Below are 23,163 nucleotides of genomic sequence, written 5' to 3'. Positions count from 1 at the left end.
GGTCAGGATACAAGACAGTGCTTTCCCATTGATAAACTGACACCGCCATATGTTACCCATTACCATATATCTAACATTGGCTTTCATTATTAATGAAAATGCTCTGACCAGCGATTCTATATCATCACTACAGTATTTACTGTATCATACAAACACAAATTAAAACTTGTGCTACTAAGAAACCATATATACTCAGTCATTGACTTTACCTGATAAGTGAGTAGAGTTCTGATGTGTTTTTATCAAAAATTTTCTGAAAATGTTGCTATGTTTTACACTATGAAAATCTTTGCAGAAATACTTACTTAAATTGTTTATTTTGTTTAAATTCTAGAGCACCTATTACAAATGAAATAGCATGCATGACGTTAACACATAACATATGGTAGACTTTGGCTGTGTTTTGATACTGGTATTAACATGTCACAGTGAATGAATTCTGTTGCTTAAATATTCAGATTTTCCAGTGACTGGTTTTGAAGAATACATCCTTGTCATACATTCACTAAGTGAGAAAGTTGGTTTCGGTCCATAAAATATAATATGAAATCTGTATTTTTCAAGTTGGATGAAGACAATGTGCTATAGAATAGATTGACCCGCACGTCCAGACTATTGGAAACTGCTGATTATGCAGAATTTATGTACCAGCAGTCTCGACAATCTTTAGTAAAAGTGACATAGCAAAATATTAACATGTATAAGGAAATCAAGGACTGATTATACAAATCATAAATTTATGATCTGTTTTTTTCAGTAAGATTTTGTTGGATTTTCCAAAGTTTTGGTGAGTCCAAATATTAAGAGTTATATACATGTAGTTAAGAACTCAGAATTTTAATAAGTCCACAGGAAAAACAACAACACAGGTCTAAGACTCAATAACCAAGCTAATATTGATGAATATAAATCCACTATTCATTTCAATAGGATTGAGAAATACAATATGTCCGACCCTACCCTTTGTAAATAAGTTGGTGATTCTATATCATATTATCTGTGTCATATGGTGTTTATAAGTTTGTTTTATCATAGATATCATCTTTCATAGCGGATGACCTGATAGGAGGGTTGTTTACCAACATCAAGGTGTTTGTATACATGTATACACAAGAACTGCTTTATTTGTATATTGTTAATCTACTTCTCTAAATTGTCTCCATTTAGCCAGTCGTAAAATAGTACATCTGTATATAAATCTTTTTCATAAATTGAATGCATTCCTGATTTGTTCAAAATATGACTGATCAGCAGGAACATTTGTTAACCTAATCAACCCTGGTCTACAAAAATATGCTGGAAACTCTACATATCATCATGTAGAAATGTATCTTACTATTTCAAAAATGAAGTCTCTTAAATTTTTGTTTGTCTTTAGAAATATTGATCTCTGATGTTTGGTTCGGATGAGTTTCATATTCATTCTGTATATATTTTTTTTAAAAGAGAAAGACGTAAAATACTGCCACATACATACCCCCCGGTATATATGTTACACTGTGGTTGACTAACCTAACAGAGTTTCCTGTTATCATTGGGTACATGTACCATCTCCATACAAGGAACCTTAAGCTTATGTGTCATAAATTTTGCATAAAAATTGACTGAAACAGTGTATGTTTTTGTCTGTCTTAATCAACCTTTGTCAGAGGCGCGGCTACTCTCCAGGGTATATATATCATGTGTAGACATAACATTTTCGAGCACCAAAGACACAAGCGGCCGTTTGAAGGCAAGAAAAACCCATTTGACAAGATTATATATGTTTAGTTCCAGCCTAATGCAGTTACGCAACTGCCTGTGGTATGTATTTTGCAAATCGTAACCACCACCTGAAGATGTGACACTGTTGGTTCAGCCTCAATTATTGTGGTACAGATGTGACACTGTTGGTTCAGTCTCAATTATTGTGGTACAGATGTGTCACTGTTGGTTCAGTCTCAATTATTGTGGTACAGATGTGACACTGTTGGTTCAGTCTCAATTATTGTGGTACAGATGTGTCACTGTTGGTTCAGTCTCAATTATTGTGGTACAGATGTGTCACTGTTGGTTCAGTCTCAATTATTGTGGTACAGATGTGTCACTGTTGGTTCAGTCTCAATTATTGTGGTACAGATGTGTCACTGTTGGTTCAGTCTCAATTATTGTGGTACAGATGTGACACTGTTGGTTCATGCAGTCTCAATTATTGTGGTACAGATGTGTCACTGTTGGTTCAGTCTCCATTATTGTGGTACAGATGTGACACTGTTGGTTCAGCCTCAATTATTGTGGTACAGATGTGTCACTGTTGGTTCAGTCTCAATTATTGTGGTACAGATGTGACACTGTTGGTTCAGTCTCAATTATTGTGGTACAGATGTGACACTGTTGGTTCAGTCTCAATTATTGTGGTACAGATGTGTCACTGTTGGTTCAGCCTCAATTATTGTGGTACAGATGTGACACTGTTGGTTCAGTCTCAATTATTGTGGTACAGATGTGTCACTGTTGGTTCAGTCTCAATTATTGTGGTACAGATGTGTCACTGTTGGTTCAGTTCAATTATTGTGGTACAGATGTGTCACTGTTGGTTCAGTCTCAATTATTGTGGTACAGATGTGTCACTGTTGGTTCAGTCTCAATTATTGTGGTACAGATGTGTCACTGTTGGTTCAGTTCAATTATTGTGGTACAGATGTGTCACTGTTGGTTCAGTTCAATTATTGTGGTACAGATGTGTCACTGTTGGTTCAGTCTCAAATTATTGTGGTACAGATGTGACACTGTTGAGATACAATTACCTTGACATGACGTCCATTGATTATTGGTATTGGTGACGTGTGTTTCATGCCAGCAATAGTTAGCTGACTATTTTTCAGTGTTTCTGTACCGAGGTGACTTTTGTAATTGTCATCATATCAATCCACAATCAATTCTCGAGTGTTGAATGTGAATTAATGATTCATGATTTCAACCATTCAGGTTTTATTTTGCTGATGGTTATAAATCCTGACATCAGATGAAATCAGTACTAGTGTTGATGAAGGAGAGCAGGAGCAGCTGTTAAATATATTTCATAGGACATTCAAGGCATAACTCTAGTGCATCAACGATTTCACAGGATGGGAAATTGATGGTTTCCTCATGCACCTACTTAATGTAAAAGTAACAAGATTATATGTTTAGTTTCAGCCTAATGCAATTATATTAAAACTGCCTGTTGTATGTGTTTTTCAAATCGTAACCACCATCCGAAGATATGGCACTCGTTATTTCGCCAGCCCAGGCCCTGCGTTTTTAATCAACATTCCTTGGGGAAACTCCTTTATAACTTAAAATTTTCTATAAACATGTATAATATAGTATGTTTATATTGTGTGATGATCACAATGGAATAAACTAAAAGTAAACATTCAGATTTCACACATCCATCATCGATCATAATTATGAAATCAATTGTTATAGCTGCGTGTCAACACCCGTCTTTATGAATCATTGATTTCAGGTGTAATCAGTATTTTCCAATACAAATATTTACACTGAGTAGATCTGTAGATTAATGTGATGTTGTTCCTCCCAGCGTTCCATTATTAGGTTAAATAATCCATCAGATTTGATTGAGAAGGAAAATCTCAGACAAGGAATTCAGTAGTATGAATGCACAATAGATGGGACTAAGATTGTAGTTCATAATTATACATTGTGTAGATTGTATAATAATGTTGTAATTGATATTCAATTATGAACACAAATGGATTACATTCATGTTTTATTGTGTGCCATATTCATGGTAGATATACAGCTCTATACATGTATTGTAAGCTGTACATTGTTTGAATTGATGCCAGTATGACAAACACTAACCACTCAATCCATGTATGACTAACATTGTCATTGATACAGTTCTCTGACAAGTTACTTGAGACTGCATGAGCAATAATTCATTTGAATGTACATATCTGTGTTCACTTTCATATTGTATGACAGAAAACAGATGGGAGTTGCACTTGCAGGTCCAAACATACAAGCATTATAGAGAGTCATGATAATGATTTCTGTGTAGCGGGACTGGACTGGGCCGATCATCGGTGACCAGGTAGCTCAATTGGTAGAGCATCCGGCTAGTGTTCGGAGGTCCCGGGTTCGAACCCCGGTCTGGCCGCTACATTTTCTCCTCTCCTGTTACAAAATTGGCGCCCAACTAAAATACCCACGGTGGTGGTATTAGGGTCTCGTGTGTCTTCGAGGGCGAAGACTTGGAAGAAAGGAGGGAGGTATGTAGCGGGACTGGACTGGGTCGATCATCGGTGACCAGGTAGCTTAATTGGTAGAGCATCCGGCTAGTGTTCGGAGGTCCCGGGTTCGTACCCCGGTCTGGCAGCTACATTTTCTCCTCTCCTGTTACACCTATATGAAAATTTATTTTAAATAAATACCTATTCATTTAGAGAAGAAATTCTAAGAGTGTGAATAAAGTAAAGTTGTTTAAACAAGATGTAATATACTAGAACAGTTGTCAAAGTTGATGAGATAATGTACAAATACAAATAAATCAATACAAATTAATGAATAGATAAATGGAAATAAAAAAAATAATACAAAGGAAACAAATAAAGAAATAAATACAGATGTATAAATAAAAAAAGAAATAAATTGATAAAAAAAATATTTACATGCAGCAAACAATATCAATTCAAAAACACAGACAAGTACGTGTTTGGCTTCAATACTGATCAAGGAGTTTAATCTGCTTGGCACTTGCACTTGATTTTATCGTTTTGGTTATATACTGCAATGTTGAGTTGTGTATCGTGATATGTTACTAACCCCTAGTACCAAGCATGTGTCAGGGTAGTAATTTTCCTGCTGACATTGATAGATTTTCAAGTTTCCATGTTTTTCCACACAAGAGCAGACAGCACTGACTATTAATAAGTTTCCATGTTACTAGATGGATATGTCAGGATAATTAATGCTGTATCAACGTGGAATAATGAAACTGATTGTGATGTTCAAGGGAGATAATTAGGATGTTCAAGTAAGACTGATGGGAAATTTTGAAGGAAGATAAATGAGGTTTCAAAATTTGATTGATGGGAATTGATTAGACAGTATCTGTTGTTTCCTTGTGAATCTGTAGTTTGTATTTTTATAATTTCGATTTCAATCTCCACTCAAGTAATTCTGTCTGCAAAAGTAGCCATCACAAAAATAACTTACATTTTAAGACCGTGTAAATTCTGATGACAGATTACACAAGCATTGTCATGGTAGCAATATACCTTTCATTATGAAAGTATCAAGTAATTAGCATGTTCATTGCACAAAGGAGTGGTCAATATCCTGACCATATATGATATTACACTGGTCATTTGACGATTTATTGCATTATTCCTCTTGGCTCCAGTGTTCAAACAGCCGGTTATTGTCAATGTGAAGTGCTACTCTATAGATTTGTTCCCTATACTACCCACCAGTAACTGAATATCTTGTTAAAGTCTACAAGTGGGCATATTGTAGATGACAATCCCCATGGTTACCAGGCCAACTGTCACTCAGACCTGACTACACTTTAAAGATAACTTCATCATCAACGAAGCATTGTCATGAATTCTATTATTAGCTATAAATATTATGACAGTCCAGAGAACATTTTCATAGTTTATTTGCAGAAAAACAATGAAAAGGTATTTAGAATCTCATTTTGATATAATGTTATATCAAAGTTGTAAAATGTGCTTCAGGTTTCATTTTGAAAAAATATAAATCAAAATACCTTGAGTATCAGTCAGGCAATTGAAGCGAGGTTTATGTTGTATTAAAATTATGGATCAGACTTTATCGCATTGCCTTTTGACAATTTTAGATGATTATGGTACTTTTTATGGTCAGAAATTTCGACAACAAATTAATAAGTTGGGTAACCAAGAACTGCGCTTATAGTTCTTTTTATGAATTTTGGATTTCCCCATTTTCTGTATTATTTGAGAACAGTTTTCATGTTTGTAGAAAGATTTAAGGATTTTATTACAATAAAGAGCAGGTATATAGCAAGGGAACTAAGTTGATGACATAAAATCTGTATCTATAGAGAATTAGATCATGAATAGGGTAACATTACCAAATGATTATATCACACATAGACACAGGAACTTCATATCAATTCCCAGTGTCAAAGTATGTTTATGGGATAAAAAAATTGTGTCAAGGCCCTGTGCCAACAGAATAATGATTATATACTATTGTTATTATGTAACCTTGATAAAAAGAAACTGTAGTTGCTTTTTCAGGGGCCCCAGGTTCAATCCTTTGCAAAGGCATTGGAACGTCATGATCTATTGTTACGATATAAATTTCCAAATTACTGATATACTTATATGTGTAAATGTGTATGAAATATAAAATGATGAACTGGTATGCAGGGCGGTTAAAAAATAGGGGGAAATAAGTGCAAAAATCCATTACAACCAGCTCAAGATAAAATATAAGATCAATTGTATTTATTTGGAAATGGCTACCAGTTTCCCTTGCACTCGGCGCGTGGCCGGTTTCAGAGCCCAGTTTTTCAGTTCTTGGTTACTTGAATCATATTGCATTTATAAGTTGGTGATTTGAATAAGATACTTATGGTGGAGGTTTCCTAATAAACAGAATTTATTTTATTCTGAGCTTGTTCTAATTTGCCTCTTCACTATATATGTATGTCTGTAATGCACAAATATATAATATAGATATAAATTGTATAATATTGATATTAATTGTATAATATTGATATAAATTGTATAATATTAATATAATACTCTGATAGCTGCAGGATCACTCCATCAGGATATTGAAGTGTTTGCTGATAATTATGTCAGTTTCTACCTCTCAGGAGTACATATTTATACATATTTACAAGGGTTTAATATTGTGTTGATATTATAGAAAACAGAATGCCATGTGTCTGAGCCAGTGTTTGTGTATGGAGCACTTGTTGTAATTGGTACTGACAGGAAGTATAGTAGTCCACTAGGTGGCGCTGGAATCTCTGGAGAGTTAATTATCCTGTAGGTGGCGCTTTAATCACTTGAGAGTCAATGGATCCTTACACATTCAATGTATCCATAAATTTTCATTAATACACTGTTCCAACATTGATCGCTCTTTGACTATAAGCTGATATTGTTGAGAATCCGGTGAATTTGATTGAGTTTTAGTATGTGAAATTTTCATTAAGTTGGTCAATAAATCTAACAAAGACACAATATTAATGCTTTCATCTAATATTACTAAAATTTGGACAAAAATGGAGTCTATTAGTGTAAAAATGTTGAACATTTTTATTTTCATCTGTAAATTTCATCATTTGGCTGTTTTAGAAAAAAGTGTTTAGCTTTCATAATTACATGTAATTTTCATATAAAATGTGTTTCATGATTTCTCGGGAGTATTCAAGGCAATCAAAATTTAAAAAAAATACATTTAATGTCGGAACTGAATTTTACAGTCTTTGAGCTATCAGAGTTTGTGATTACGAAGTTTGACTGCATGACATTTAAAGGGAAAATCTCCTGAAGTGGGTCAGATGCTGAAATTTGGCCAATTTGGCACTACATACAGTGTTCATGTTTCAGCCTGTGAAATCAATCAAAAGAATATATCATATCATATACCATATATGAATGCATTGTTGTGGCTCTGTCTCTGTATTTGACCATATTTGTCTAATCAGTTTGATCATCCCCATGAATACTGGCCACTTCATAAAGATATAATGCTCTCCGGTTGGTTAGTGACAACCATGCGTGGGACTGTATGGACATTTCTGTATTGAGTTGCATTGATTGCCATTTAAACCACTCATCCTTTGAGAAGTGGCTATATTTCTGTATAATCTGAATATCATCACTGGCTTTGTATTCACCACACGATTTCAGCTCATTAGTGTGTGCAGAAGTGTGTTAATTAATTTGCTGGGTGTTTTATTTAAAGTTGCTTAATTCCCTGATGTTCGTTAAACTCACTGAGATAAAACCCTTTATGGTATGGGGTGATATTCTGACACAAGTTCTGTCATGAACTTGACCAAGGCGATGGCAGCTAGATGGTTAATTTCTATCTCAACTTTTTGTGTCTTACATACATATGCATGTAGCTATAGAATTTTCATAGGGCCGCAATGGCCGAGTGGTTAAGGTTTCCCGACACTTTATCACTAGCCCTCCACCTCTGGGTTGCGAGTTCGAAACCTACGTGGGCCAGTTGCCAGGTACTGACCGTAGGCCGGTGGTTTTTCTCCAGGTACTCTGGCTTTCCTCCATCTCCAAAACCAGGCACGTCTTTAAATGACCCTGGCTGTTAATCAAGAAATAATTAAATGATTTGTGTATTGTTGAAGATATACAATGAGGACGAGGATATATTTTGCAATTCAATTAATAAAGAAGGCCGCAGGCCTGAGTTATTAATTAAAACTGCAAAATATCCGAGTCCGAGTTGGTTGATGATGGTTTGATGAGTATGAAATATACAGTTATAGATGCTTTATATGTTTCACCAAGTCACATTCTTAACAAAAAAGTTTTGACAAAAATCCTCTGTTTAACATTTAGACATAAATCCTTCATTTCCTGATCTCACAAAAGCTAAGATTGTACTGTCTTTCGAATAAAATTATTTTCTACTGTCATCAGTTGTCAAGCAAAACTGAAAATTTTTTGTTTATTATTTAGATATAATGTTTTGATTGCTTAAACTTCTAAGTTCTTTTTCATATTGACATAATATCAAGGGAGACACAAAATAGAAGGACTTATTCAGAAAAAGAAAAGTTTTTATTCATAGCTAAGAAACAAGGGTAGGGTTGGTTTTACTATTTTGTGACATGACTCTCTACAATCTGGTCTTACCAGGTCGATTTCTGCCTGAAAAACCACGTCCTTCAGGACACTGTTTTACACCCTGAATTATTTTCCCGTGTATATTGTGGAGCCATGCCTTGGTATCAGATAATACTTCTCCATCGTATGGTTGTCTGTTGATCTCTCCTGTGGAGAGTCGACCCTGTCAGGAGACATTAGACTATTCTGGCATATACATATACAGATATGTAATCCCACTGCTCATTGGTTCTACTGACATTGTACAATATTGACTGGCATCTAACATTAGAGGATCAGAGTACATGCCTATAATGTTTATCTAACATACGAAGTAGCATATGGAACATTCAGTTTATGTTGATTTCCGTGGATCCATTTGATGGGTCCATTTGGAATTCCAGAATAACTTTCAGGGAGATTCCAGATAAGGAACTGTTATCAAAAATATATGGGATCCGTTAGAAAATATGAGTTTTTTTTATTTAACACTTTCAAGGACAATACACTTTGTATTTGTTCCATATGTCATATGGAGATGGTTCCAGGGGAAATAGGACAGTTTCCAGGAAAGTACATTGTAGTACCATATACAGTTCATGTAAAGATTAAGATTAGATAGATTTAAATTGAAATCCATTTATTTTACATCAATTATAAGACAAGACATGAACTTATATCAATCACTACCTGGCCTGGATGGAAGTGCTTGAGGGTCTTACTCTGGAAGGAAACTACAGGGTCGGTAGTCCTTGGAAATCTGAAAACAGACCGGACTCTGCTGTCCTGATTCTGTCCTTGTGCAAAACACTTTACCTTAATTGCTCTGGATGGCATGTGATGGATCTTTTGTATGTTGCTCAGTGAGGTAGCCACCAGCTACTACAAGGCGATTCTGACTCAAAATAACACTTGCTTTTCATGGGGTGATAAACCCAACAAGCAAACAAACAAATGGCCCAGATAGAAGCAACCAGAGAACCTGGAAAAAACCTGACCATCTTGCAAAATTATGCAATAAAATAGATGTTAGCTAATCTTACAGGAATAATCCAATCTGTGTCTGGAGTATGTACAGAATGTGATGAAAGGTTATCGTAACTAAGTTTGTGTTTTATTTTCAGGTCTGAGAGTACGAGTATGACCTCTAGATAAAGACTGGTTTGACCCTTGCTACATACTCCGGATCCTTTAGTGATGAGTTCCCAGGGGCCAGGGCCTCCGGTTACCCCACCTCCAGTAGCGCCCCCATCAGAGGAGCAGTGTGGTGTTTTCTGGCTTCACAATCAAACGAAATATGATTTCACGGGTGGAGAGTATGGAGAGATCCCATTTACTCTCATCATCAATGCCATCGTTTGGTTGGTAGGTGTCTATTTAATTAGTATTGGGTCTACGTACATTTAAGGCCTGATGTGGTAACGAGCTGTAGATCATACTTATGCTGATAATGCATATTTCACTTTCATTTTCAATGTCATTTTCACATTTGAGCCTTTTTAATGCATATAATTTCATCAGTGGAGTGATGGTATTTATGAACTTAAGGGGCAGACTGAGACACTAAAATTTTCCTTTATCATCAGAAGATTTATAGTGTCTATATATAGAACATGGAAAATCCTCTTCACATTATGTATAGAACATGGAAAATCCCCTTCACCTCATCATCATTATTGTGTGTGTCATTATAGGTTCTCATCATACTGTTTGCCATTCTGAGGAAGATTGCCTGGGATTATGGTCGGATAGCCCTTGTGAGCCGAACCGAAGAAAAGTAAGAATCGTAATCTGGCATGCTTCTAATGTACTGTAAAGTGTGATGTGATTAAGTTCAGTATTGTTTTTATAATTAATGCTATATCTATTGTTTGCTTTTGTTCATCAAATTCAGTGTTATACAACATTCTGTTAAAACAGATTTTAGCATCATCAGGAAACCTCTGTAAACAAACCAGTTATCTAGACCCCTACTATAGAATAGTAAATTAAACTTGTGTAATCTGGAAACCTCTCTTTTTGAACAAAAGAAATATGACAACTTTTATGTAATAGATTTGTTTAGCACATGCTTAATGAGAATTTGAGAATGTCTTTTTCTTCCTTACCTGAGTAATGGTTTCTGAAAAGTATTAAGGCATATCTGTAGAGATGCTTATGTTGTCAACTTAACAACTGTTCCTGACTTAAGAAAAAAGTTATGTTTTAATTCACAAAAAGATTGAAACAACTTAATAAATCTTTGTTTTCTTATTGTAAAATTCCGTAGAGAAACACATCGTGATGTACAGTTTATATAAAGACAAACTACATCACGGCTGTGAAGTTCTGGGTTGGCCTGCTCCTGTGTATTTCAACATTTTGTATATTTTTTGCAAAAATTTGACTTCTCATCATTATAAGAATGTACATTTGTATTTTTGATTTTTTTTCTTTTTGTTTTTTAAATGTAAATTGTTCGTTCAGATTGTCCCTGTGGACCTGCACTGTAGATTACTGTAAGCGTTTTGTGCATGTTACGTACAAAAGAAATTGCGCTGATGTCGTAAAATCAATTTTTCGACTTCCCTGACAGCAAAAATTTACAGATATGTCTAGAGAACTCAGTAGATACACATGGTTACTGATGGTATGATGTTCTGTAGATATGAGGTGAAATAAAAACTACAAGTCATTCTGGTTTTCCTCCAGATTTGTCAGATTTGTTTGAATCAGTATAGAAATGGGGAAATTCTGTTGTAGTACTACCACGTAGGCCCCTTTCAGAAAATGATGGTTAGCCCTGGGTTTTTCATGAAGGAGGTTCTTTGTAAATTGAGCAGAGTCCCTCAGTTTAGTTTGAAGGTACATCCTGCAAATGATGTCAAACAATTCTGGCCTAAAACTTTGCAATTTATTATAATAGATAATTGTAATAGTTCCATTTAGATAAACCCTGGCCTTTAAAAACGATCAAATTCCTTTAAATGAAGAAGGGCAGTAAATCGCTATATAGAGTACGTTATACTTGATTAATATTAATAGCTTAATTATCTAACCCTGAGGATTGATATTCCTCTGTCTGACTTTTATGGGGGTGAATGATTATTTTTCTCTTACCCTGTTTACCCTCTTATGTATCTAATATTGATGTTACATCAATGCAAAGAAATGTTGACGTGACATGATTGAATTGTCAACATAACATCATTGTACTGTTGCCATGATGTCATGGCATTGTTGACGTGAGGAAATACAATTGTTGTAGCTTGTCTTTTCCCTAGGGTGAGATAAGGAAATCTCACCCCGGTAAAACTGGCTATCCTTGTCCAGGGTGAGAGAATAATTATTCTCTACTAGGCTTCTTTTCTGTTTATAATTTTGTTTGCTTTTTCATTTGTTTTTGTTTACAGTGCTCAAGTTCTGAAGAAGGATAATGGCTACAATGTGTATGGTTTTACAGTTTTAGAAAGTCTACCCAGCTTGCATCCTAATATTGATTAAATATATATATATCTACACATATTTATAATCCTGCTTTGTCACTTACAAAAAAGTATTAACTCACATGATTAATTTTACTTATCAGACTTTCAATTGGAAATGCAGTTCATCTAGGAAAATATTGTAAGATATGAAATAGTTTGAGAAATAATTTTTACATTTGATAAAAAAAATTTAATCTAATTAGCATAAGCATATATCTGTAAAATTGATTTAAAATTTACAAAAAATATAAAATTACAGTGAGAATCATTATGATAAAGTCTGAAATGCTACACATTGGTATAGTACGTTATAGCTTGGGGACTGCGGTGGCCAAGGTGTCCCGACACTTTATCATTAGCCCTTCACCTCTGGGTTGTAAGTTGGAAACTTGAATGGGGTTTGCCTGGAACTGACCATAGGCTGTTAGTTTTTCTCTAGGTACTCCAACTTTCCTCCACCACCAAAACCTGACACGTCTTTAAATGACCCTGGCTGTTAATAGGATGTTAAACAAAATAAACCAAATATTGTATATAAAAAGTGCATTACTGTATGTGTATGGGTAATCAGCATCATTGTTACATTGATTGGTAAATCTATCTGGCAATAAGCCCTTGTTTGCTCACCAGACCACTTTATTTTCATTATAGTTAATGATAACAAAAAATGATAAATGCTATTTATCTTGTATGTCCTCTAACCACCTCTTGCCTCATTTTCATCTCGGTTATGTGTGTCGGTCTGCTGGGCTAATTGAGAGATACAGATATCATAATGACTCCGGTTGTGTTGGTGTGTCCTTTAGGGAGAACTATCCATGACATCAATATTGATGACATATGTTTTATACAGATTGTGTTTCCTGATACAGCAAAAATTCTTTAAATTGAATTAATAACAACCAATAAAAAAAATTAAAAATTGGATATGCAGGCTTCACTTTAGACAGGTGCTGGAAATAGATAAATTTACTACATGTATATGAATACTTCATATACAGTATATGACAGAGGTTAATCTAGACCAATTTTACTAGCGAAATTAGGTAGTAATCCCCATTGACGGTGTTTTCCCCTTTGAATAAAAACAAATTCCCCATCAAGAAAAAATCCCATAAAACAGGTGGAAAATTTACAAAAATACAGGAAATCCCCCAAATTTTGATGAAATGTGTAAAGAATACCAGTAAATGTTAAAGTTTTTAAAGAATAATTCAAGACACTGGCATTTTATTTCCCCTAAAGTTCATAATGGATAGTATTCCCCAAATCATAGATTAACCACTGTATGATATTTAGCTAATGCAGTCTTTTTCCTGCTGAACTTCATACCACATACTAAAGATTGCTTCCTATAATCTAGATGGTTGGTGCTATGTGTACCTGGTAATGGGTCTGTATGTTGCTATGGATATTGGATTGGAATTTTTTCAGGTTATGCCAGTCTAGCGCATATCTGCATATCTGCATTTCTGCCACAAAGCATATATATACCGGGGTATAGTGCTGTTTTTAGTGTTGGATTTGTGGATTTGTCTCAATCTTCAAGCATGCAGAACAAAGGTGTCTGAATCTTAGTTGTCATTAAAAAAAATCTTAACACATTAAGCTACAATCTAGTGCTTCAGTAACATTTTAACATGGCATTGCAGAATGAAATTTGTAATACCTGTTTTAATTAGTAAAATCAGGTTCATATCATCCAAGAAGAATATTTGATTGTATTGTTCTACATATAAAGCATGAATTGTTGAGAAAACAGATCAAAAATGTAAAATGGAAGTTCACCGCTGTATCATCTGTAAAAAGGTTTGGAATTGAGTAAAGATCAACGATAAAACAGATTAAATTCAACTCAATATAAATTATTGGATACAGTTTTTCTCACATTTACATGCATAAACTAAACATATGTATGTAAATGTGGGAAAAAAATCAGTTTTTCTAAATCAAGAAGAATCCCAGGGAAGTATCTATATCCCATCAGTATACCCATACCAATCATTCTTCAGAAATGGATGGTCACAAATGTCAGATATTGGAAAAAGGTATAAATTGGGTTCAAAACAGATAAATAGTAGCTAATATCCTACCAACCAGATCACCAACATTGGGACACCCAAACAAGAAGCCAACTTCAGAAGTTATTATTGGCCCCTTTTAGTTTTAAGGAATTCTGGTGATGGAATGATTGTTTACAGCCTTTGATGCTGTTGTTGATCTAGCACAGAGGATTTATAATCTCTAATTCTGTAGCTGTATCATTAGATTGTGTATGTAGTCATTTGCAATACTAACTTGCATAGTTCCTTAAACAGCATTTCTAAACTTTTTGGTATTAAATAAAGTTTTGAAATCATGCCATTAATTTTGACTGGTGATTTAGTAAATTAAATTTCACTTTTGGTTTATTTCCATTTCTTTAATGATTTATTTGAAGAGTCTCTGATAAATTTTGTTGTTTTAAATTAAAGCCTGAATATTTTGAAGAATACCATAACCATGTTGAATTATAATTTTTCGTATATCATTTGTTTGACAGCTGTAGATGGACTTCATGATTTTAAACTGTTTGACTTTTATAGATGGACATCTCTATTTTTTGGCGAGAGAGACAAACCAGCGCATGGATCTCAGGAATCCCTTGATACCCACCTCCACTCCCAGGATAAGGTTAGTGCTATGACTAGTTGTAAAATCTAATGTAAAAAATGAAATAGCAACCATGGTCTCCAACATCCCATTAGGAGGTATTTGTTGATCAATATCTATAACTTCATTTTTTATAAATTACTGTGCCTTAACACAGTAAATTACCATATGATGACAGTTACTGAAAATAAGGAGAATTACACTTTCAGTGTTCAAGCCCTTTCCCTATAAAAGATTGACATTTTGAAAATTGTTCTTTATTTAAGTGAAAGTTGTGTATAATTCAAAATCTTAATTTTCATCTGTAATTTAGATTTCATTGCTGGATGTAATGTAACTGTTAGCATTTTAAAGCAATTTGTCTCTACCACCACATTTTCATTTTGAGAGTCCCATTATTTTACACGGGTAAATCATGTAAACTTTATCTACTGTATATACTGTAACTATATCTACTGTATATACTGTAACTATACTGTATATACTATAACTATATCTACTGTATATACTGTAACTATATCTACTGTATATACTGTAACTATATCTACTGTATATACTGTAACTATATCTACTGTATATACTGTAACTATATCTACTGTATATACTGTAACTATATCTACTGTATATACTATAACTATATCTACTGTATATACTGTAACTATATCTACTGTATATACTGTAACTATATCTACTGTATACACTGTAACTATATCTACTGTATATAATGTAACTATATCTACTGTATATACTGTAACTATATCTACTGTGTATACTGTAACTATATCTACTGTATATACTATAACTATATCTACTGTATATACTGTAACTATATCTACTGTATATACTGTAACTATATCTACTGTGTATACTGTAACTATATCTACTGTATATACTGTAACTATATCTACTGTATATACTATAACTATATCTACTGTATATACTGTAACTATATCTACTGTATATACTGTAACTATATCTACTGTATATACTGTAATTATATCTACTGTATATACTATAACTATATCTACTGTATATACTGTAACTATATCTACTGTATATACTGTAACTATATCTACTGTATATACTGTAATTATATCTACTGTATATACTGTAACTATATCTACTGTATATACTGTAACTATATCTACTGTAACTATACTGAAACTATATCTACTGCATATACTATAACTATATCTACAGTATATACTGTAACCATATCTACTGTATATACTGTAACTATATCTACTGTATATACTGTAACTATATCTACTGTATATACTGTAACTCTTATATCTACTGTGTATACTGTAACTATACTGTATATACTGTAACTATATCTACTGTGTATACTGTAACTATATCTACTGTATATACTGTAACTATATCTACTGTATATACTGTAACTATATCTACTGTATATACTGTAACTATATCTACTGTATATACTGTAACTATATCTAATGTATATACTGTAAATATATCTAATGTATATACTGTAAATATATCTACTGTAACTATACTGAAACTATATCTACTGCATATACTGTAACTATATCTACTGTATATACTGTAACCATATCTACTGTATATACTGTAACTATATCTACTATATATACTGTAACTATATCTACTGTATATACTGTAACTATATCTACTGTATATACTGTAACTATATCTACTGTATATACTGTAACTATATCTACTGTGTATACTGTAACTATATCTACTGTATATACTGTAACTATATCTACTATATATACTGTAACTATATCTACTGTATATACTGTAACTATATCTACTGTATATACTGTAACTATATCTACTATATATACTGTAACTATATCTACTGTATATACTGTAACTATATCTACTGTATATACTGTAACTATATCTACTGTATATACTGTAACTATATCTACTGTGTATACTGTAACTATATCTACTGTACATACTGTAACTATATCTACTGTGTATATACTGTAACTATATCTACTGTATATACTGTAACTAAGTCTACTGTATATACTGTAACTATATCTACTGTGTATACTGTAACTATATCTACTGTATATACTGTAACTATATCTACTATATATACTATAACTATATCTATTGTATATACTGTAACTATATCTACTATATATACTATAACTATATCTATTGTATATACTGTAACTATATCTACTATATATACTATAACTATATCTACTATATGTACTGTAACCATATCTACTGTGTATACTGTAACTATATATACTGTATATACTGTAACTATATCTACTGTATATACTGTAACTATATCTATTGTATATACTGTAACTATATCTACTATATATACTATAACTATATCTACTATATGTACTGTAACCATATCTACTGTATATACTGTAACCTTATCACTATATCTACTGTATATACTGTAACTATATCTACTGTATATACTGTAACTATATCTACTGTATATACTGTAACTATATCTACTGTATATACTGTAACTAAGTCTACTGTATATACTGTAACTATATCTACTGTGTATACTGTAACTATATCTACTGTATATACTGTAACTATATCTACTATATATACTATAACTATATCTATTGTATATACTGTAACTATATCTACTATATATACTATAACTATATCTACTATATGTACTGTAACCATATCTACTGTGTATACTGTAACTATATATACTGTATATACTGTAACTATATCTACTGTATATACTGTAACTATATCTATTGTATATACTGTAACTATATCTACTATATATACTATAACTATATCTACTATATGTACTGTAACCATATCTACTGTATATACTGTAACCTTATCACTATATCTACTGTATATACTGTAACTATATCTACTGTATATACTGTAACTATATCTACTGTATATACTGTAACTATATCTACTGTATATACTGTAATTATATATATTGTATATACTGTAACTATATCTACTGTATATACTGTAACTATATCTACTGTATATGCTGTAACTATATCTACTGTATATACTGTAACTATATCTACTGTATATACTGTAACTATATCTACTGTATATACTGTAACTATATCTACTGTATATACTGTAACTATATCTACTGTATATGCTGTAACTTTATCTACTGTACATACTGTAGCTATATCTACTGTGTATACTGTAACTATATCTACTGTAACTACTGTAACTATATCTACTGTATATACTGTAACTATATCTACTGTATATACTGTAACTATATCTATTGTATATACTGTAACTATATCTACTGTATATACTGTAACTATATCTACTGTATATACTGTAACTATCTACTGTGTATACTGTAAGTATATCTACTGTGTATACTGTAACTATATCTACTGTATATACTGTAACTATATCTACTGTATATACTGTAACTATATCTACTGTGTATACTGTAACTATATCTACTGTGTATACTGTAACTATATCTACTGTATATACTGTAACTATATCTACTGTATATACTGTAACTATATCTACTGTGTATACTGTAACTATATCTATTGTATATACTGTAACTATATCTACTGTATATACTGTAACTATATCTACTGTGTATACTGTAACTATATCTACTGTATATACTGTAACTATATCTACTGTATACTGTAACTATATCTACTGTATATACTGTAACTATATCTATTGTATATATTGTATATACTGTAACTATATCTATTGTATATATTGTATATACTGTAACTATATCTACTGTATATACTGTAACTATATCTACTGTATATACTATAACTATATCTACTGTATATACTATAACTATATCTACTGTATATACTGTAACTATATCTATTGTATATATTGTAACTATATCTACTATATATACTGTAACTATATCTACTGTATATACTGTAACTATATCTACTATATATACTATAACTATATCTACTATATATACTATAACTATATCTACTGTATATACTGTAACTATATCTATTGTATATATTGTAACTATATCTACTATATATACTATAACCATATCTACTATATATACTATAACTATATCTACTGTATACTGTAACTATATCTACTGTATATACTATAACTATATCTACTGTATATACTGTAAATGTGGTTATATCTGTGGGGGATTAATTTAATGATTTTGATTGGTCAACTTTACACATAAGGCTTATTTCTATGATTGATGAGCCCTTTGTTTTGCACATGTTCAATATATACCACATACATCACTATTTGCACGACCAAATGGCCTTCATATATTTAGTGTAAATTTCCCCCTCACATTAATTTCCATTTTTACATACGAATATAACCTGACAGGTATATGTAATTTATATCTTGTATAAGTAAAGAGCTTAACCATTTTATGGCATCAGACATCCTTAATTTTCAAATTACATATATAACTTGGTCATCTGGACGTAATCTAAAGATACACATGTACTTTACTTAGCCATTCCACAGCCATTACTTGTTACTCTGTTCTTACAGGGGTTCTGTGCCTGGATACCAGCATTTTTTAGAGTCAAGTAAGTATATATAGATTTTCTACAAGACTGTTGTGTAAACTGTTACTTTAGGAAGTGTTGTATTTGACAATTCAGTATGCTGCAAATCTTCTATCTAAAAGGGATACCTAACTTATATACCATACATATCGGAGGGTCTAACAAATAACCAATTTTTGGGAAAAAGTTATTTTCAGTGGGTTTGTTTTTAAGAATTTGGGCCAGATGTTCTATATACAAGCTGTGTCCCTGTCCCATTTTATGCGACCTTGACACATGATTTATGTAACCTTGACCTACATATGCAGTGCTTATCTATGTTAATATGGATGCAGACATTTGATATGACCTTGACACATGATTTAGGTAACCTTGACCTACATATATAGTGCTGATTTGTGTTGATAGGGATGCAGACATATGATATGACCTTGACACATGATTTAGGTAACCTTGACCTACATGTATAGTGCTGATTTGTGTTGATAGGGATGCAGACATCCTACAGAAATGCGGCCATGATGCGATCCAGTACCTATCCTTCCAGCGCTACTTGATCATCTACACGACCATCATCTGTATCCTAGCAGTCGCTGTCGTCATCCCCACCAACTTCTCCGGCGACATCAGTAAGTCATGTGACCATGTACAGAATGTATATGTAATACTTTGAATTACTCATGTTTTATGAACAACTTCATTTGCAATTACCTTTATTTTACATTTTACAAGGACCTGGAATTGGAGTTCATTAACTTAAATATACTGTGAAAAACCTATTTACTATATGAAGTTTTGAGATGTATTTTGTGATAGATCCTGCTGATATCTGCATTAAACAAATTTGAAAAATCTATTTTTAGTAAAGGATTTTAAATATTCCATGCAATTTCTAGTTTTAGAGTTAAAATACTGGTATTCTATTTATTTGTGGAATGAACTATGCTTAGGATTAACAGGACCTTTTAAAACTTTTGAATCATAAATTATTTGAATTATATTACAACAAGTATGTGAATTATATCACTACAAATCTTTGTCATTATAGTTGGCAATGCTACAGACTTTGGTCACACAACCATAGGAAACCTGGACCCTAAGTAAGTACCATAGCAAAAGGCATTTTAATACTTCAGAGTATCTAAGTACAGAAATTTCATCAAGTTACAGATATATTATATTTGAAAATTGTTAAAACTTGTAATTGAATTTGAATAGTTATGTGTTATGCTGTGAATGGATCCAGCTAACATTCAGTTTGGAGATCATTATTGTACAGATTAAAACTAAACCTATGGGATACAACTTACAATAGTCATTTCAGACTGTCTCATGATACACCTCTTAAGTGCCCTCAGTCTTACAGCATTATGGTGAATGAGAAATATAATGTTAGGGTCAGATAAGACATTGTGTCAGAATACTCAGGTGTCAGTTTAGACTGAATGTTATAATACTATGGGGTTTGGGTAATATAAGACAGGATGTCGGAATACAACAGTGTCTGTTTAGATAGGATGTCAGAATACAACAGTGTCTGGTTAGACAGGATGTCGGAATACAACAGTGTCTGTTTAGACAGGATGTCGGAATAAGACTGTCTGTTCAGATAGGATGTCAGAATGCTCAGTCAGATAAGACCATGGTTATTTTCAAGATATTGTTGATATTAAAGTCATAATATCAATATCTTGGAATACAACTGTCTCAAAACCTTCAAATTCTTTTACATTTAGTTTGAATGTTTTTGTTGAAGTAACAATGTGATCATTGTTACAGGTCGCCCCTTCTGTGGATACACGCCCTGTTGGCAATTGTCTTCCTCATCATTATCGTGGCCCTGATGCATCACTTCTCACGCAACCTGGAGTATCAAGAGGATGACCAGGTAGGTCAAAGTTGAGATCTACAAGGTCATATGTCATCCTGGAGTATCAAGAGGATGATCAGGTAGGTCAATGTCAGAGATTTACAAGGTCATATATGTCAACCTGGGGAACCAGGAGAATGACCAGGTAGGTAAAGGTCAAGAGATTTACAAGGTCATTTGTCAACCTGGAGTATCAAGAGGATAACCAGTTAGGTCAAGTTCAGAGCTTTATAAGGTCATATGTCAACCTAGGATACCAGGAGAATGACTAGGTAGGTCAAGGTCAGAGATTTACAAGGTCACATGTCAACCTGGGGAACCAAGAGAATGACCAGGTAGGTCAAGGTCAGAGATTTACAAGGTCATATGTCAACCTGAGGTACCAGGAGAATGGCCAGGTAGGTCAAGGACAGAGATTTACAAGGTCATATGTCAATCTTGGGTACCAGGAAAATGATCTGTAGGTCAAGGTCAGAGATGTACAAGGTCATATGTCAACCTGGGGTACCAGGACAATGACCAGGTAGGTCAAAGTTGAGATTTACAAGGTCATATGTCAACCTAGGGTACCAGGAGAATGACCAGTTAGGTCAATGACAGAGATTTACAAGGTGATATGTCAACCTGGGGTACCAGGAGAATGACCAGGTAGGACAAGGTCAGAGTTTATCTTTTATTAAAAAACTCATAAATGAACGGGCTATGTTAAATTTTCTGTACTTGCTTTGTTATAACAGGGAATTTACATTGGGTCCAGGTGTTGTATCAGATACGAATGTACGGAAATGGAAATTTTAATAATCTCTGTCACATCAATGATTAATTGTTGTTTTGTTGTTGCCATAGGTGTCAAGAACATTGATGATCTCCAACATCCCAACTCAGAGATGCTTCAAAAACATCATCACTCAACACTTCCAGTAAGTAGTCAGTACTTCCCTTGCTCCACCAGAATGCCAGAGAATGAAATTTTTAGGTAGCACACCACAGTAAGACAGCCTGGCCATGGGCAATTTTTTTGTTAAGCAAATAACTCCTGTATTATGATATGTATAAAAAATGAAAAAATAAATGTACACTATAATTGGTATATCCAGTATGAAGTAGTACATACAGGCTTCACATTTATTAAAACAAAAATCAATAAATTGGTTCCGGATTTTAAATATCCGGATTTTCCGAACGTGTGTTTACACAGGAAATTTAGTTTCGCCTACAGCGCAAAATGGAAGCCCACAGAAAAGGTAAGATAGCGGAAAAACTTAATTTACAACATATGTCCAAACAAGATTAATTCTGTCTTTGGGATAGAGATATTTAATTTTAAATAGGTTTCAGAAAAAAAATTGTGTAGAGAATTGTGCCATTTTGGGTCAAATATCATAATATTTTGCAATTTTTGAGAATTTTTTAAGCTGTTACCATGGTATTCACAGCTCTAAAAATCACAGAAAATATCAGTTTACTTATCCTTCAGAGCTCTATTAAAATTGCAAATGTTGTACAGATTTCAAATATATATACTTTATTAGAGGTTATATGTAAGGTTAACTGGCAATGTTTACATATCTAAAGCATGTGCCATATTTTTCAGAATTTGGCATTTTTACTGTACACTGCTACCTTAGGATGAATGGAACTTCTGAGAGTTTAAAAATTATGGCATACTGGTAGATTCTGGATGATCCTTTCCTAACAATTGTGAAATTTTTTACTGTCTTTCTATGCAAATTTTCAACTGGTTTAATATTATCCAGGAAATCTAATCATATGCAAATTTTATGTCTAAATTTTTTTTGAAA

General features: G+C 32.9%; 1 protein-coding gene across 7 annotated transcripts in view; it reads left to right on the top strand.

Annotated features, from left to right (window-relative positions):
* The window catches only part of LOC117323328 (CSC1-like protein 2), a 44,282-nt gene that overhangs the window by 3,169 nt on the left and 17,950 nt on the right, over nt 1–23,163 (top strand). For 6 of the 7 annotated variants that reach the window (XR_004531708.1, XR_004531706.1, XR_004531705.1 and 3 more), the window contains exons 2-10: nt 9,971–10,211; nt 10,541–10,623; nt 12,239–12,274; nt 14,899–14,986; nt 19,475–19,512; nt 19,981–20,120; nt 20,540–20,591; nt 21,271–21,379; nt 22,208–22,281. Coding sequence is in view for 4 of the 7 variants with exons in the window: in XM_033878474.1 (XP_033734365.1) it covers nt 10,044–10,211; nt 10,541–10,623; nt 12,239–12,274; nt 14,899–14,986; nt 19,475–19,512; nt 19,981–20,120; nt 20,540–20,591; nt 21,271–21,379; nt 22,208–22,281 (788 nt within the window). In the remaining 3 variants the exon portion in view is untranslated. The remainder of the gene's footprint in view (nt 1–9,970; nt 10,212–10,540; nt 10,624–12,238; nt 12,275–14,898; nt 14,987–19,474; nt 19,513–19,980; nt 20,121–20,539; nt 20,592–21,270; nt 21,380–22,207; nt 22,282–23,163) is intronic. The other variant, XM_033878475.1, reaches the window with a different exon arrangement.

This window comes from Pecten maximus, chromosome 3 (genome assembly GCF_902652985.1).
Source record: "Pecten maximus chromosome 3, xPecMax1.1, whole genome shotgun sequence".
Lineage (NCBI taxonomy): Eukaryota > Metazoa > Mollusca > Bivalvia > Pectinida > Pectinidae > Pecten > Pecten maximus.
The sequence above is the reverse complement of the archived record's forward strand: the minus strand, read 5'-3'. Positions and strand labels throughout refer to the sequence as shown.